Below are 18,393 nucleotides of genomic sequence, written 5' to 3' on the forward strand. Positions count from 1 at the left end.
CACTGTTTGCTCATTTCATCTCCTCTCAGGTGAAAAAATACAATTGGGAGAAAACTGAAGTACGATTTCACACAAGAAGACTTACAGTTTGAAAAAAAAAAAAAAAAGACGCTGTCTGCCAGGTGTTATAAGTGCTTGATTTTTTTAAATTTTAATTTGCTTCAAAACTGAATGTAGCTATAAAAAGAAACTGAAAGTTTCAGCTACAAATGGATGATTATGTTTCTATTATGTTGGAAGTTAACTTCACGTTTTAGTTTGGCTGTTATAAATAGCTTTTTTTAATAAACAAATATAATAACTACTCACACATAACTAGACTTCAGATTGCCATGGTGGCCTTCCTTAGATCTGGCCCCTATCCAGAATGCCCAATTGGCTGATTGCCCAGCCAATCACATAACTGCAAAAGCTGTGTGTGTGTGTGTGTGTGTGTGTGTGTGCTTTGTTGAATGCTCGATTCTGATTGGTCACTTCAGGCCTCCAATGGTCAGATATTTCTGTATAATGACCACTGCTATGAGTAACAGACCCATTATCCCTCATATATATATATATACACACACATGATACCAGGATCTCTTACCAGGATTGTGGTTCCCTAAGACCCCCTAAGAGGTGGGACAAAGTCTAGGTAAGGAGGTCACCTCAGATCACTCACGGCTACAGGAAGAAAATGGTGGTCAGTGTCCAATTCTGCTGTAGGTTCACTGCAGAGGGGAGAGATTGTGGGTCACTAAGAGGCCCACGACTGTGGGAGTCCTTTCTGTGAAGTAGAGGGCCCAAAAAATGATAATTAAAAAAAACTCCTTAAGCGCTTTTGTTATTTTCATTTGTCTATTAGTATGCAGTAGGTTTCGGTATTGCACTCCTAATTAGATGGATCGAATTTCATTACATGGTGCAGATAATTCTACTAGCGCCAGATCACGGTCGGATCTCTCCTCCTGGCGCGCGAGTTAGACAAAGGAACGTAGGAAGGAATGGCTGCAGCCACCCCTACTAAATTTTCTGCTTGATGTCAGCCTTCCTAAAATAACTAAGACCGTAGTTTCTTTTTGCGTATATCCTTGGGTTCTCCTTTGACCCTTAAACATTCTTGGAAAAAAAAAAAAACACCTGCCGCTTGGACACAAAATGAACCGCAATAGTTTCCTTCGTTTTCACAAAATTCCTTTATGTCACTGTAACGCCATCTCGTGGTGACGTTGCCAAGTGTGACATGAAATGGGATATTTTAAGAGAGAGAAGCGTACATTTTTATTTATTTATTTATTTATTTATTTATTTATTAATAGGGGTGGGGTGGTGTTACTAATGACCTGCCTTATCACGTAGTATGGTCATTCAAAACTAAGTGACCAACGGATTTTTTTGTCTTGCCTGTCGCCTCGTTCAAGAACGTGCGGAGGTGGTGGGATTCTTGACAGCATCGGAAACCGTCCCTCTGCTGGTGCATGTGCACTTGTCAGTGCTGTTCGTCAAGTAGTTGAACATCACTCAAGTAGACCGTGTCACTGCTTCTCCGAATCCCCTTTGATTTTTTTTCCTCCCTCGATCCTTCGTGGTATTAAGATTTGAGCTGTGAGGCAGGAGCACGATGCCATCTTTAACCTAACGCGTGTTCAGGGTACAACAAGAACCTTTCCGCGGAACTCTAACGGGTGAGTAAGAAACAGTACGAGGTTTGAGCTACATTGAAACGGACAGCATGCATGTATGGCTTTGGCATAGGCGCTGACAGATAAAAACCGTCAAGTTTTGATCTTTTATCTGTCACTTAAGGTGATCAACGCATAGACGTTACTTTTACATTTATCGTTGACAAATAAGTTGGATGGTAGTAACTTGTCGTTTTTTCGATTGAGCGTGTACTACTAAGGTATTAATTTTGTGAACACTTCACCTACTGCGCTATAGCAAGGAAGGTCGCTTAAATCCAAGTTACCGCTGGTACGGAGCAGACCTAACAGAAAGATATACAGCATATTAGCGTTTGGAAATATTTCTTGGATGTCAAATGATTGATTTGCTTGCACGAGACTGACAGTATCTTTCTGACGACGCTGCTTTCGCGAGCGTGGCATTTTTATGGCACTGTAATTGTATTCAAAGTTTCGAGAAGGTCATATTTTCAAACTTGCCAAAGCAAAGAGGACCCGAAAAATAAGCGAAGGGATACTCAATTAAAGCTGAAATTCTACAGGATCAATAAAATTGAAAAGGCTGAGGTGGCGCGGGGCTACATTCATCGGATGCGTCGAGCCGTTTTGTTGTATTTGTTGTGTGAAGTGTTTCAAAAACTGAACAGCCTTTCGTTTGACATGACAGATGGCGTACCGCTTGCATTCAAAAATGAAAATTGCAATGTCAAATGCAGCCGTCTCTGAGCCCGACTGCAATAACCTACCGTAAATTGTAACACAATCCGTCACTTTACTTCTTGTGCACCGAGCCACAATCTGAGAATAAAAATTAATTAAAACGTTTAAAAAAATGCTTTACTTGTTGCGCCCACAGGTGGAGGACAAACCGTCGTCTGCATTTGTATATAAAAAGCAAAGAGATCCGACTCCAAGTGGTTACAAACGAGTTAAAGACCTCCAATCATTGATCTCTGATCTTGATGTTTAACCCGATATGATATTTAACTGTCATGTTAAGAGCATTACGCGAAGACAAGGTTGTCGGTTACTCAAGGACAAAGATCTTTTGATTCCTGATGGAAATGGATGTCCAGTTCACCTGTACTCTTCAGCTCAATTTGACAATTTTTCCATTTCCATGCGTAAGTGAACAGTACAAAAGGTACTAAAAGGGAGGGAGAATGAGAAGGAGAAACTCTTGTATAGCGTACACACATAAACCATAAAGACAGACACTCGCAAACCCCCTCCCCTTAGAATGATTAGCCTATATTTCTATAAGATCTATAAGCCTATAAGATCATCTTTCAGCAAAAATGTTAACGTCCTAATTTGCTCTATGACAAATTATCACGTAAAATTAAAGCCAATGGAACATGCTGATTGAAGGCGCTGGGGTTTGAATATGGGCCATTTATTCAAGGCATGAATTTGGCAGCGTGGCCTTCCAAGCGTAAATCATCCCACACGAGACATTGTCTAATTAGGAACAATTAACAGCTCATTAAAATTTGGGGGGTTGCAGTCGGCTGTGTCTGGAATGAAAACTAGGATGCACAGAGAATTTTTTTTCTTATTTTTTCACCTGCATGATTTTTTTTTTTTTTTTTTTTTTTTTTTTTTTTGCCATGGTCTAATCTACAAAGTGAAATAAAATGGCGTATCCAGCTAATTGTCTGAGTGAGCCAGGCGATAACTGGTTAAAAGATAACTTGCATGCATAACCCTGCAGAACTTCCCGTTCCAGTTTCCCAGTGCAGTGGGGTCTCGGTACCACAGGATTCAGCGAGCGGCCATTACAGAAGGTGAAGTGCCGGATAATGAGAGCCAGGTATTGAGCTCTGGATGGGGAAGTGAAGAGTGCTTCCCTTTATTCTGTTATTATTATGAAGCCATTTGATGGCTCGCGTGATCGAAAAGCAGCGTGTTTTCCTGTTAATTAACAAGCTGTTTTAAATGATCGCTGATCCATTAGCTTAAAAAAAAGCTGCATTCAGCAGAGTAATCTGGTCACCACTTAATATAATTTATAATATAATTTATACATAATATATGGGTGTCACATGATGTATACAATTGGTAAAGTGTAAACTAATCTCTAATCAAAATAAGTTGTTCCCTGACCTCTTTTTTAATATAAAGTATTTCAATTGAATTTGAGTTGCTGCAGGACAGTTACACCATAAATGTGTGCCAGTTGGTTTAAAAAAAGAAACAGGACAGGATGTCAAATCCTCGTTTGTCTGATGCTTGCCAGAACTTGCTGAGGGATTGCAGAATGCAAAATAAAATGCATCATTTAAAAAAAAAAAAAACTGGATAAAGGAACAAAAATAGCTGCAATCATTTGCATTCACGGGCTTCTGATGTTTTTTTTTCCTTCCCCCAGATGAATAAACAGAAACTGTAGGAAAATGCAGATAGAGATGTCAGCGCCTCGCAAATTAAAATTCCTATTCCACCACCACCACCGCCGCAGCAATCGAATCAGAGACGGCTTTAAACAAGCCACTTATTTCTGCCTGAACCGGAAAAAGCTAGTGAGCCAACTTCTGTATTCAACCCCCAACCTCTACCCCCCCACCCCCACCCCCACCCCCCCAAAAAAAGGGTGTTAAAGGGTAGGGAATTGTGTCTTAAATTTTGTGGGTCTAGGTTGTGATTTAATCAGCAAAAAATTTGGGGTGGCAGCACTAGTCCGTAAGACCAGTCTCTTTCTGATTATTATTTTTCATTAAGCCTTCATTTAACAAGGTAAAAGTCTCTCTTTTACGCGAGAGGCATGCCCAAGGAAGCATAAACGCATAAAAACACATCACAAAGTTTCTCACAAAGACAACAACTAGGCGCCGAGTTCCATAATATCATAAATGCGATCTAAATCCATAAACTCAGACAAATAAAATATACTTTAAATGAGCGCTGCACTAACATTTATCAACAATTTGGCCTGCATGAGCAGATCAATGAAAACGCACTCAAGTGAGTTCACCTCTAAATTTGAAATCTAATTTCCCCTGGGAGTGAATTTTTTGCTTTTCACAGGACATTTTCGGTCCTCCAGTACATCTGATCGCTGGGACCCGGCTGCCTCTGAGGGGCCTCTGATCCAGAAGGGATCCATTTTTAAACTCGCAGTCCAAGCTCCTGCTTGGAAATATCAAAATGTCCGATATCTCTGAAATATCAGAATAAATATGAATGCAGTCATTAGGGACCGTGAACCATAGCCTGCGCGTTATGATATAACCTGTTAAAATGGTTCACTTTCATCAGAAACTTGTTAACTAGCTGCCCTCTCCCAGTTGGGCAAGATGGGGGATTTTAAACTTTCACTTTAGGTTGAACTGTCACTTTAAGGTCCTCCTTAGTACCTACGGGGTACTTAATGGGCTGGGCCTGACTGGACCTTCTGTGGTGATACCGCTAACTAGCGCATAGCGTATACAGTCAGTTCAGTTCACTGCTAGTAGCTAGCGAGACTTAATTTCCAGGGTTTCACTGAGTACACTCAAGAGTATGCTTTTCAGGAAGTAAACAACCAGTTTGGGCAAATAAATATGACACGCAGCTTTGCTTTAAAAAACAAGATGTAGTTTCACTGACATTTTCTTTGAACAACAACAATGACACCTTATCACACTTCCACAGTACAGTTGGGAAATAGTCTGGAGGATAATTTTCCTGTGCTGCCCATTGCATACTAAAAAAACGCACACTAAACAGTGCACAGTATGCTTAGCAGACTTGGCGCATACCTTGAGGCCCCAGTAGTTAGGAGGGTGATTAGGACACAGTCATACACTACACCGGCCCTTCCTTGTCCACCCCTGTCCAACAGTGTTGAATCTCCCCAAAGAGAAGCAATAAGAGTGGAGTTAGCTCCCACTAAAACCAGTGGGCCCCTGACTAAGGGAACTAGTCACAAATCTTAAGGTGTTCCAGGCATGATGGCGTAGTCTGCTGCAGATGTGCAAACTCACGTTGCTAAACTCTACTGTAAACTCTACTGATTCAATTAGCCTGCTCGGCTAAGGACCAAGCTAGCCAACCAAAGGAGCCAACTCCACTCTTGTTGCCCAATAGCGTGTGTCCAATCGCACGGCGAACCAAAAGCTGTGGCTATAACGGGGGCCAGATAAATTTGCTCTCAACGCACTCACCTATTCTCATGTGCCTGCTCATCTTGGTTCGGGCTTTTTAGCCCGGGATATTAGCATTCTGAGTGCCACACGAGGGCTTTTGTGCATTTTCATTGTGTTGAAATACTCAGATTGCTTTTTCGTGGCATCAGGTGCAAGCGAAGAGGCCGAGCAACTGAAGTATTTTCCGTTTAAAGAAATTTGGCGAGGCTTTGATCATCCGCTTGTCTCGCCAAGCATCACGGAGAAAGGATGAGACGGCTCACTGTGCGTTATGACAAAGGCAAAAAAAAAAAAAAAAAAAGGATAAAATTTTTTTTTTTTTTTTTGAAACCTGCCGCTGCATTTTAGCATTTCAGCTGGCTAATCATTCGGAACAAGCTCCACGTCCATAATTGTGATCTTCACTGTTCTGCGTTTCCTCAGTTTTGTGAATCAGACAAAATGTGTGCAGCGAATCGGTTTTCCCCCTCATTACCTTCTGAATTCAAAACGGGAAATTCAGACGTGGAGCCCGGGAGCTGGGTCTCCATTTTTATCTCACATTGCAGATATGCCTTCTGAGCGAGGTGCTTTACCTTAGCCACTGTACAATATTTGGCAATAAGGCAATTGAATAAAACTGCGGTTAGTATGATATGCAGGTACAGAGGTAACAAGCCATTATCGTAGTTCAGTTCCAAATGAGCTTCAAATTACCCACTCACCTTTCCCCTGTTCTTACTGTAACAAAGGGACCGGTGATTCACTGAAGCAGCTGCTCTCGCCTGCCGGTTGACTTTTAGGGAGTTTAAATTATCCAGTACAAATAATGAGATCCTTTCTACCACCGGAACCTCAGCTTGTATAAGCAGGGAAAGGGGATTTTTTATTATTTCAGAGAAATTATTTAATTATTTGATTTTATTATTTTCTGTTTGGACGTAGCAGGTCCCTCCATTTCTTTGTTTCCTCCCCCCCACAGTTGATAATGAGCCAGGCTCTCTAATCAGCAGACATAAGAGCCCATTACACTTGTTAACTTCAAGGAGGATTTCATTGGCCGAAAATAGGGCCCTGGCAAATCACAAAGATCACTGAGAGGCACTGGAGGAAAATTTGGAACGAGGACAAGGAGAAACATTTGTGTTCTGTATCCCGACCCGACAAACTCAATTCCAGCCCTCAAAGCCAGCGGAACCGCGGGGCCTGCTTCCTACAGGACGCTGATGACTGTCACCGGACAGAGTGCTCACCTGGGGTCCCAGGTATAAGGGGGTCCCTGATTAGGGACCGAAAACCAGCGGGACCCTCTCTGCTAGACACTGTCCGCACAGCCAATGGCCACGTACACTGCCTCAGGAGCACGCCTACTTGTTCGTTCACTTGGCTTTTGTTTTATGCTGGAATGGATGCACGAAAAGAATGTTCATTATAAATTGAAGTCCCGTTCGAAAACACGCCGGTGTTTTAGCACAGCACTACGACACCTGATTCAACCGATGAACTAACTAGCATGGTCTTCAATCAAGACCTTGATGAGTAGAAGGGGGGGCAAACCAGCACCCACGCTGGCCTTTTTTTGGATAAGACTGTACACCCCCTTCTTTTTACTGTTCACCTTGACTCATGAAGGTGAGCAAAGAAACTAAACTGCAAAGGCTCACAGAGGCTCGTCTTCAATGAGTTTGAGATGAGTTTGAAGGCAGGATCATTCTTTCCATAACAGGGGCTGAAGTTCCATATCGATTTCATAAAAATGGAGCTGTTCGCAGATATCCTTAGGCTCAGAAAAAAATAAGAAAAGACCATTTTAAATTGAAAACTCCACAAACTGTCCTGCAGACCAAAGTTATTTGGTCACTAGGCAACAAGAGTAGCATTTTCCAAACTGAGCATTCATGTAGAATATTAATCATTTCGCTCTTTGTTGTTTTGAAGTTGACGGCTATTTTCTTCTCCACTGATCAATAAACACCGGACAGCCTTGCTTTGAAGCCCTGGACCCTTCAGCTGAATATGATGCACTTAATTTCTCACAGCTTCGACTGCAGACAGTGCTTCCAGGCTGCTCTTTAAATATCCTGAACTTTCATATTATTGGAAGTTGCAGGGAATTAAATGATGTATTAATATTCAATAGTGTTGTATCAGGACTATATCAGCACTGCCGAGAAGCCTGGTTGACCAATCAGCATCCAGGACCAGACCTATCTATTCTCAATAAAATCATACTTCATCCTGCATACTTCCGTCGAGTGTTCGAATAGCAGCCGTATACAAGTATTGCAGGATACTGCATAAACGGAAGTAATCTGCCATCTGCATGAATAACAACAAAAATATTTTTTTTAACTTTAAATGGTGAAGCTGTTTTAGCTACTATAACCCCTGTGCCCAGAGCGCATTGCTAGTATTAGTCATGAGATGCTTATGCGTAAGACAGCAGAGGACATCGGACTGAGCTGTTTTTTTATTACATTTTTTTGTTTGTTTAAAGCGTTGGTCTAAATTGTAAAAATGCGTAGCGATGTGAAGTAATGTTTGCTAATGGTGTTGAGAAACCGCTGAGTCACAGCATGACTGGGAATGATACGACTCCGTTGCAAATGTAGGTCAAAACCAGACATTTCCGCATAATGTTGAAGGCCGACCTTGGGCGGCACGGGGGAAGGAGAGAGTGTTTTTGCGCGCACGTAGTATATATATTTAGACCCGGCTTGCTGTGCCTATTTGTTTTGATGGGTAATTGGTTTTCAATTTAGAGGTAAGGGGAAAAAAGCACACACACACAGCGCAGGACTGTGGCAGCTTAAGTAGAGCCTTGGATGGAATTCTGTTGCGAACGCATTAAATGGGCCGGGCACGGGCCGGCAGGGACCGCAGCGGCCGACGCATTAGCGGGCCTGCCGAGGCAAATGGGAGAGCAAAATAGCAGCCAATCAAATGTGTTAGAGATAAACAAGTACGACCAGGGGAGAGAGAGAGTGAGAGACTTGCGAAATGGCGGCACTGGCTGGGGTTTATTATTATTATTATTATTATTTTTATTAGTAGTAGTAGTAGTAGTAGTAGTAGCAGCAGCAGCAGCAGTAGTAGCAGTAGTAATAGTACTAGTAATACTAGTAGCAGTAGTAGTAATATTTGTAGCAGCAGTAGCAGCAGCAGTAGTAGTAGCAGTAACAGTAGTAGCAGTATTAGTAGTAGTAGTAGCAGTAGTAGCAGTAACAGTAGTAGTAGCAGTAGTACTTGCAGGGATTCTAATACACTGAAAATCTGTGTCTCACCAATATTGGGTATTTTACAGCAGCAGAAAAAAAAAAGAAATCAATATCCTAAACCATTTTGATCAACTACTACTGCCAAGACTTTTTAAAACTGAGCACACCCGCATTTTTAACTCCATTAAAGTACTCGTGCCTTACATGCTCATTGGCCACACGCAGAGCCTGACATTTAGCTCTGCTGAATGTCATTAGCCAAATTTCCACCCACACGAGGATTCTGCTAAATATCTCCTTGGAGTACTGCGATATGTTTCGAACTGCTGTTTGCTCAAACACTGAGTTTTTATCATCTGAAAATTTGACTAATTTGCGACTTAAAATTTTACATACCCAGACCACACCATCTATGCAAGCAAGGAAGAGCAAGAGGTCCCAGAACTGACGCTTGTGGCACTCGTGAAACGATCCCTCCAACTGTTACCACTCTGTTTTCTGTCCCAAAGCCAATTTCAAACCCGCTCCAGAAGAACTCTTGGAATTAATTCCTGCAGCCTAGACATGTAGCGATCGCTAAGTCTCTCTCCTCCACAATGTGCCCAAATTAGCTCCATGTCCCGTACTTCTGTTCATTGTGTCCTTATATATGTTTTTTTTAAAAGACTGTATAATATGAAATTTAGATTTTATGAAGTCATGAAATTTTGACACATGCTGGTATAAGTGCAGGGGGGGGGGGCTCCAAAAAGATAATATTCATGTTATTAATGATTAATATGAACCAGCTGTTTCAGCGACATGCGACCAGGCCTGCATTTCCAAACTCATAAGCATGAAACACGTTCGATGTGATTTGTGCGTGTTGAAATCCTCCCTTAAAATGAAAGGCTTATAATTGATATTTCGATAATATTTGTTGCCGAGCAAAAGCCGTTTTATCACAAATGGAATAGAGTGGTTAATTAAAAATCTGTTAGCCCACAGTAGAGTACAAATGCATTTCATTTCATGCATTCTGGGGACAATGTTTTCTGCAACAACCTGCACAAATTACTTGATTTTTTAAAATATACATGTTTCTATATATATCTCTATATTTAATTAATACAGCTGAATATTGAACTGAAGTAAGTCAGAATGACCTTTCTCTAGAATACAGTGGCAACCCCCCTGCAGGGAATCCAGCCCACAAACATGAGTGTGTTCTCTGAGACAGACGTGTGTGTGAGGGTGTGTGTGTGTGTGTCTGTGGTCTGTGTGAGTGTATGTGTGTATGCACACAAGTGAGTGTCCGTGTGTGGTGTGTATGAGTGTATTGCAAATGTGGGAGTGTGTCTGTGTGTGAGTGTATGCTTGTGAGTGTGCATGAGAGTGTGTGTTAGTGAATGCGTGTGTGAATGTGTGTGTGTGTGTACGTGAATGGGTGAGTCTGTCCATGTGAATGTGTGGGTGATTGTGTGTTTGTGTGTGTTAGTGAATGTGTGTGTGAGTGTGTGTGTGTATGTGTTGTGCGCACTAACTTCATGTCCTCTCTCACAGGCACGATGAGCCTCTTCCTGAAGAACAGCACCTCCCTCCCGGCCAACCTGTCCGTGTCCTCGTCCCTGCCCCAGGGGGAGGGGCCCAACCAGAGCTGGGCGGGGCCGCAGGTGGCGCCCTCCCAGGTGGCGGTGGGCGTCCTGCTGACGCTGATCGACCTGGTGACCTTCCTGGGGAACACGGTGGTGTTCGTGTGCCCCATCGTGGAGAGGCGGCTGCGCACAGTCACGTACATGTTCATCATGAGCCTGGCCATGGCCGACCTGCTGGTGGCCTGCCTGGTCATGCCCTTCAGGTGAGCCTGGGCGCGCGTGTGTGTGTGGGGGGGGGAGTGTGTGTGTGTGTGTGTAGGGTGAGTGTGTGTGTGTGTGTGTGTGTGTGTGGGGGGGGGGTGTCTGTGTGTGTTTGTGTGTGGATGTGAGAGTGTGTGAGAGTGTGTGAGTGTGTGTGGGTGGGTGTGGGAGAGTGTGTGAGTGTGTGTGCGCGGGGGGGGCGGGGTGTCTGTGTGTGTGTGTGTGTGTGAGAGAGACTGTGTGAGAGTGTGTGAGTGTGTGTGGGTGGGTGTGGGAGAGTGTGTGAGTGTGTGTGAGAGTGTGTGGGTGTATGCACGTGTGAGAGTGTGTGTGTGTGTGTGTGTGTGGGGGGGGGGGGTGTCTGTGTGTGTGTGTGTGAGAGAGACTGTGTGAGAGTGTGTGAGTGTGTGTGCGGGGGGGGGGGGGGGGGGGGGGGTGTCTGTGTGTGTTTTTGTGTTTGAGAGAGAGTGTGTGAGTGTGTGTGGGCGGGGGGGGTGTGTGGGTGAGTGTGTGTGTGGATGTGAGAGTGTGTGGGTGTATGCACGTGTGAGAGTGTGTGTGTGTGTGTGGGGAGGGGTGTGTATGTGTGTGTGTGTGTGGGCGGGGGTGTGTGTGGGTGTATGTATGTCTGTTGGTGTGTATGAGTGGCCTGCCTGGTGATCAGCCGGCTAAAAGGATGCCCACGACAGTCGGCTAACAGGGCGCCCCCAAGAGGGGGGCTTCCAGAACTACACAACCCAGCCAGCAAGCAAATTCATCTGCAGTCCACTGATGATTACAATGGGGGCCTGACGCATTTTCAAATGGTGTTTACTCACTGATGCTAGGAACATCAATGCAAAGCCCTCCATAAAGTTTAGGATGAAGACACGCTTTGTTTTTTTTTGATTGGGCTCTGCACGGTGCTCCTGTTTAAAATCCAGGCTCTGGGAGCACAGCAGAGAGAGGAAATGACAAGCCGTGACATTTTTTTTTTTCCTCTTAGTGCTGGAGGCGACGGAGGAAGTGTACATGTTTAGACCAGCTGGTGGCAAACGCTGGATACGTTCTGTACATAATGCACTTTCCAGGGACAGCACTGAGATCAAACACAGCGCTGTGTTAGTTACAACAGTACATGCAATCAGGCTGCAATGTTAGAAAACATCTTATGCCACATTAGAACATGTGTTAAGAAGGGGAGGGTAAAAGGTGTATGCACTCATAATGAGGGTGATTACTCAGGCATGTTCCTTTTGTTTTAAACATGAAACATGCTACACGCCTAAACATGCTACCTGTACATGTATGTGGAACGTGTGGTGGGGTAAAAACTGCTCAGATTTAGATTTTTTTTTTTTTTTAAATCATGAATAAACAATGTATGAATAATTTGTGTGAACATGAGTGTAGTGTGTGTACGTGCTTGCATGTGTGTGCATGTGTGTGTGTGTGATGCACCACAGTACCCTCTGCAGTGTAATGGGAGGTGACTCACTCTCTCTGCAGTATAACCTGAGGTCTCTCTCTCTCCCTCTCTCTCTGCAGTATAATCTGAGGTCTCTCTCTCTCTCTCTCTCTCTCTCTCTCTCTCTCTCTGCAATATAATCTGAGGTCTCTCTCTCCCTCTCTCTCTCTCTCTCTCTCTCCCTCTCTCTCTGCAGTATAATCTGAGGTCTCTCTCTCTCTCTCTCTCTCTCTCTCTCTCTCTCTCTCTCTCTCTCTGCAATATAATCTGAGGTCTCTCTCTCTCTCCCTCTCTCTCTGCAGTATAATCTGAGGTCTCTCTCTCTCCCTGTCTCTCTGCAGTATAATCTGAGGTCTCTCTCTCTCCCTCTCTCTCTGCAATATAATCTGAGGTCTCTCTCTCCCTCTCTCTCTGCAGTATAACCTGAGGTCTCTCTCTCTCTCTCCCTCTCTCTCTGCAGTATAATCTATGAGGTGACGGGCATGTGGCTGTTTGGGCAGCCCTTCTGTAAGATGTGGATCTCGTTCGACGTGCTGTTCTGCACCGCCTCCATCGTCACCCTCTGCTTCATCAGCCTGGACCGGTACTGCTCAGTGATCTCCCCCCACCACTACCCCCAGAGGATGTCCCGCTCCAGGTATACACACACACACACACATACACACACACACACACACACACACACACACACACACACACACACACACAGACACACAGACACACACACACACCTCCCCCCACCACTACCCCCAGAGGATGTCCCGCTCCAGGTATACACACACACACACAGACACACACACACACCTTAACCCATCACTTACTCCAGAGGATGTCTCGCTCCAGGTACCACACACACACACACACCTAATATAGTATGATATTAATACAGCAGGTTCTTGAAAATGAATTATGTTTATAACTAGAAGACAAGTTCCTAAGAAAGGACCAAGCGGGTCCCACCCAATACAGCAGTTTTATTGTGTCACAGCTTTCTCTGTTCGATGATTATTGAGTTACTGAGGTGATGAATATTTAATACATGCCAAGATATTTTTAAATTGCTTTGTCTAAGAGACCACAAACTCAACGCATTTTGAATCGCAATGAATACCTCTGGAATTTATAAAACCTCTGGGCTTGTATACATAATCAAGAACGCTTGTTATCCGAATGTAAATGTGTCCAATCAAGGATGCGCCAAGTAAGATTCCAATGTAATCAGAAGAGATATTTAAAAGGACGATGACCTTTTTTTTTTTAATGGGGAGGGCAGAACAGAACAAGCCCCCCTTCCAAGTTTACGTCCCCTCTTTGTCGTCATGGCGCTCATAACGTCCAATTAGAAGCTCAATTAGTGGAACCAGTTCAGGCCTTAAATTCCGGGTTAAAATCCCATGGATGCTCCAGAGGACCCACCGACCGCAGCCTGGATCTCCTGCACGCCAGTGCGGCTAATTACCGCCATTTTCCAGCACCGCCCGTATAACAAGGCTGAGGACGCCCCTCGACTACCCCTGTCAAAAACACTCAGGTTCGAGTGAACCTTTGGAGCGAGGAGGCACTTTCCTCCGTGGATGTTTTTTTTTTTCTTTTCCAGGTGCAGACCGGCAGTACAGTAAATGGGAGACAGACTGTCAAGCACCATTACAGCAGCTGCTTGAAGTGGGGGGTGGGAGTTTCGGCTATACGGCAGTGCCAAGGAACTTGCGCCATCATTCTGTCCAGACTGATAAAAATGGCACGGCAATTTACCCAGTGAATCAGCCTTTCAGAGGACAATTCCACATATTTTAGTTCCTAATTCTACCTTCTGTGTCAAGATGCTTTCTGTACTAATGACAAAGGAAAAGTCAAATGATTATTTAATGCAGAGCAACATGGAGGAAGCATTTTAATAAGGCACTAACAAAGTGATAATTTTCAAAATTCCCCTTGAGTGTCTTCTCCTTTTTAGAGCTGGGTGTGTGGGGAGGAAAAAAAAAAGAAAAAAAATACTACCTAGCTGGGTTGCCAGGCAACCCGGAATGGGAGAGCTTGTTAATTTGGTGCTGTCTGGGGTAGTGGATGTGAAGCCATCCAATGGTGGATTAGGTGGACGGACCCTCCTGCTGATTGGACAATGCCACGAAAGGATAGCAGCCAATCACAGGGTGAACCAGCTCTGTCATTCATCTGTGCAGCTCTATTGATTCTCTCTTCCAAAGGCATTAAATTCCACATACGTTTCGGGAAGAGTGAGTAAATGCTGTGTCCACGTACCCCCCCTCCTTTTGCTTTACTAGTGTAAAATAAATAAATAAAATAAATTATATTAAATAAAACAAAAGGGGAGAAGTCCATTAATAATAATTATCTGTATTTTAAATTGTTCTGTCCCTTTTACAGAAAAGTATCAAGATGCATTTGGTTATTACGGAGGGCTGAAGTGTATCCGTCCCGTGTAGAGAGATTTTGCACGCGTGTAAATGTATGCCGAATTTGCAGATAACAGGCCTCTCACTGGCACTGCTGCATGGGTAATGTTACCCCCGCAGAGCCACTCCATAAAGCTCCCCTCGCAGTAATTCCACCCCTCTCCTCATCTCATTTCCTTCCCACACCTGAATACCTGATATTCTTTCATTTTCACAACTGCATACCTGTCACTAGTCTTTCGCTTCATTGTTCATTCCCTACAATGAAGAGAAGCATACTGGCTAGCCTGCTAGAAATGCCAGAAATGGTCCATATTGTTCACTCTACTTTCAAAAAACCAAAATGTACGGAACTATGCTGTTTATTTTCCTCTAAAACTTAAAATGCTTCATTTATCCGTGTACATTTTTTGATTCTCAATAAATGTAAAATCAGTTATTAGGTTTACTCATTGGGTTTATTGCTTTTTATTTTTGCAAAGTGTACTAGTAAATAAGATGACAAAAAAATGTAATGATGAAAACTATTATCTTTGTATACGTATCAGGAGGCCTCTAATCTGGGACAGGTTGCCTGCAGACTGAAATGTATTGTGGCATTGCTTCTTCCTCTAATAGGATTATACAGCTCTTTTTCTCAAGGGAAATAAGTTGTTTGTAATAGGTAATAAACATTATTCTTCATGTTTTTAAAAAATGAAAGTTCCTCGACCTCTATTATAGTAATGCATAATTTTTTCCTACCTCGTAAGTTCCTCCTGTGTCGAAACTGGGTTCACTTTGCCTTTGTTATATGCGCTGCCAGGGCCAGGTTCTGACAGCATCTCTCCAGCAGATGCAGGTTCTAATCCAGCTCGTGTCCTGCGGGTGAAAACAGCATAAGTACAAAAACCTCTGTGCACATTGATATAATAGACTTAACCATCTTTCTCTCTTCCTTTCCCTCCCTCCCCCTCACCCCCTCTTTTCCTCCGTCTCTCCCTCCCTCTCTCTCAGATGCATCGTGATGACGGTGACCATCTGGGTGTACTCCTCCCTCATCTCCTTCCTGCCGGTGATGCAGGGCTGGAACGAGATCCCGGGCCTGGCCTACGACCCGCGCCAGGACTGCGTCTTCGTCACCAACTGGGCCTTCGCCATCGTGGCGTCCTCGCTGGCCTTCTACCTGCCCTTCCTCATCACCTGCACCATGTACTTCTTCATCTACCGCGCCTCCCGGCTCAAGGCCACGCGCATCGGCTCGCAGACGCTGGAGCTGCACTACCACCCGGAGAGCCGGCGGCCCAACCACCTGCAGCTGGAGAACAAGGCCACGCGCACCATGGCCGTCATCATCTCCGTCTTCGTCATGTGCTGGCTGCCCTACTTCGTGCTCAACGTGGGGCTGGCGGCGGGCGGGTGGGGGGGCCAGAGGCCGCCGCCCGTCGGCGTGACGCTCCTCTTCAAGGTCATCACCTGGCTGGGCTACTGCAACTCCGCCATCAACCCGGTGCTGTACGCCTTCCTCAACCGCGACTTCCAGCGGGCGCTGCGGCGGCTGCTGGTGTGCCGCCGCCGGCGACGCTCGCCGTCCGTGGACATCGGCGAGGACATGGTGTCCATCGTCACCTTCTCGCGCACCGCCCAGGAGCCCCAGGAGTTCGACGGCAAGGCCGCCGCCGCGCCCAACGGCGCCCTGAAGAGCCAGCCCCCGCCCACGCGCTGGCCGCCGAGCGAGGCGGGCCCCCCGCGCACGCTCAAGCTGCTGAGCCCCGTCGCCAAAGCGGGCCGCCATCCCAGAAACCCCAGCTAGAGCGGCGACCGCCTCAGTCCTGCACCCCAACGCATGAACGATCGGGACACTGCCCTCGTTTCATTTATAGAAGTACATTTTAGAAATTTTTTAAAATAAATTTAAAAAGGGAAAAAAATACATTTAAAAAAAAATGATTTCATAACTTTGTGAGAGTAGTGGAGCGTCTCTCTTCTGAGGGACCCAGAATTTTTGTTCACAAGGCCGTGTTTTTTAAGCTCATTAATCAACATGTCAGGCAGTGAATGTAAACTACACGCATTTATCATCGTCGGGAAAACGGCGTTCCGGTCGCAAGGGAGAAAATTTTTTTAAAGTGAGACGTTCGCTTCAAGCGCTCTTCCAGGATCACGTTTCCCCTTCACCACGTAGCCGGCTGTAAAAGGTAGAACTGACGCTTCACCCAGACGATTTCCACGGAAACCACGAGAGTAATCTCGCACCTCGCCGTACGCGAAGGCCCAGAGTCGGAGCCGGAGTCAGAGAAACCAGAGAGACTGCGTAAGTACTGAAACTTGAGGAAAAAATCTCCCAGAGGCCCACGCTTTGTATGAGAGCACCATGAAAGCTTTCTGTATGTTTTATAAGCAGGGGGTGGGGGAGTAGGGGGGAGAGCTTGCATGTGCTCATTACTGCAGATTCATAAAACCTCATGGGAACCACCTTGTAAGAAATGTATAAAAATATCTTAAAGGTATTTAACTGAATCTTATTAATATTCAAGTCTTCACTGTGACAAAGCAACTGAATGATTTCAGTCTGTCTCTATTATTTATAAGCTTTTATTTATATAGCACCTTTCTCAGACCCAAGGTCACTTTATTCAGACAGTTGCCCTTTCATCACCCCACACAGACATACATTCCAGTTCTTGTGAACTTTAGTGCAGCTATATAGGGACTGAGGAAATTTTTAGTGGTGTACAAGCCTTTAGTTTTATACATAACAGGGAGAACCAGAAAGTGAGAACATGTTTACCTGATTTTTAACAAAAAATATAGAAGCGCTGGAAAACATTCATTTGCTGATGTGCTTTTGTTTTGTGTTCCGGTCACTGTTTATTTCAGCATTGAGGTCTTGAGGTATTTAACACCACCATGTTTATTCACTGGTTTCCTGTGATGTCACTTCCTGTATTTGCTGCCACGTGAGAGGTCTGCCATTATATTGGAATTTTATAGGTACACTACACCATGTACCGGAAGTGTTTGTCGTCTGGACTTAGCAACACTCGCCATTAGCACAATAGGTGTGAAGGGGTTTCCTTGAAAAGTCACATGGGTGAAAAATAAAGTTTTGCTTTTTGTTTTGTTTTTTCCCCCTCAGAATCGGCTTCATATTGAAGCCTGACCTGATCTGGATGGTGAAGAAAACGATACGTCTCTGTATAAGATGGCGACTCTCTACAGTTTCGCATTGAAGAACAAGACACAAGACAAACCTTCATCTTTGTGTAATACGATGTGTTTTGTGAGGGCATATTAAAGTAGTTGTGTCTGTATGTTTGTGTTGTGATTAACAGTAAAATCTTCCATTCTTTTATATTGTCGAGAACATATTTATGAACAGCTGAAAAATGATGGTTCGTTTTGAGGCTACTTCGTCTGTATTAAAGTGTCGTAACGTGTCTACACTGAAGTCTCTTACTTTTTCAATCAATATGCACATTCGACAACCAGAGAGTAGGCCTACTGGTCTGAATTCCCAGCTGTTTCTCTTTTGCATATAGGAAGCTAACTCTGCTTGTTTTGCGAGGACAACGAACGGGTGAATTGAGCTGAAATTTTAGTCTTTTTTTCTGTCATCATACCTTGAGTCTGCAGGAGCACCGCCAAACTTCAGAAGCCGTACGCAATGCTTCCGGGTGATAAACATCGCGTGCGTTCGTGTGACAGCCAATCAGAAGCACGGCAGGGA

General features: G+C 44.4%; 1 protein-coding gene across 2 annotated transcripts; it reads left to right on the forward strand.

The window, feature by feature from the left end:
* Window positions 1-1,309: 1,309 nt before the first annotated feature.
* On the forward strand, window positions 1,310-18,097 carry LOC118227219 (octopamine receptor-like). 2 transcript variants are annotated; one of them, XM_035417433.1, is made up of 5 exons: window positions 1,310-1,664; window positions 10,531-10,825; window positions 12,731-12,907; window positions 15,681-16,977; window positions 17,803-18,097. In XM_035417433.1, exons 2-4 carry the CDS (start codon window positions 10,536-10,538, stop codon window positions 16,474-16,476), a joined length of 1,263 nt encoding a protein of 420 aa, XP_035273324.1. In that variant the 5' UTR covers window positions 1,310-1,664; window positions 10,531-10,535; the 3' UTR covers window positions 16,477-16,977; window positions 17,803-18,097. The 2 variants fall into 2 exon arrangements, with proteins under 2 accessions (XP_035273324.1, XP_035273325.1); XM_035417434.1 differs by lacking the exon at window positions 1,310-1,664 and adding an exon at window positions 3,290-3,477.
* Window positions 18,098-18,393: the final 296 nt, after the last annotated feature.

Source organism: Anguilla anguilla, chromosome 5, assembly GCF_013347855.1.
Source record: "Anguilla anguilla isolate fAngAng1 chromosome 5, fAngAng1.pri, whole genome shotgun sequence".
In the NCBI taxonomy this organism is placed as follows: domain Eukaryota; kingdom Metazoa; phylum Chordata; class Actinopteri; order Anguilliformes; family Anguillidae; genus Anguilla; species Anguilla anguilla.

Coding starts and splice junctions, on each gene's coding strand:
- LOC118227219 (XM_035417433.1), top strand. CDS start 10,536: ATGAGCCTCTTCCTGAAGAACAGCACCTCCCTCCCGGCCAACCTGTCC. Junction 10,826..12,730: donor TGCCTGGTCATGCCCTTCAG/GTGAGCCTGGGC, acceptor CTCTCTCTGCAG/TATAATCTATGAGGTGACGG. Junction 12,908..15,680: donor CAGAGGATGTCCCGCTCCAG/GTATACACACAC, acceptor CCTCTCTCTCAG/ATGCATCGTGATGACGGTGA.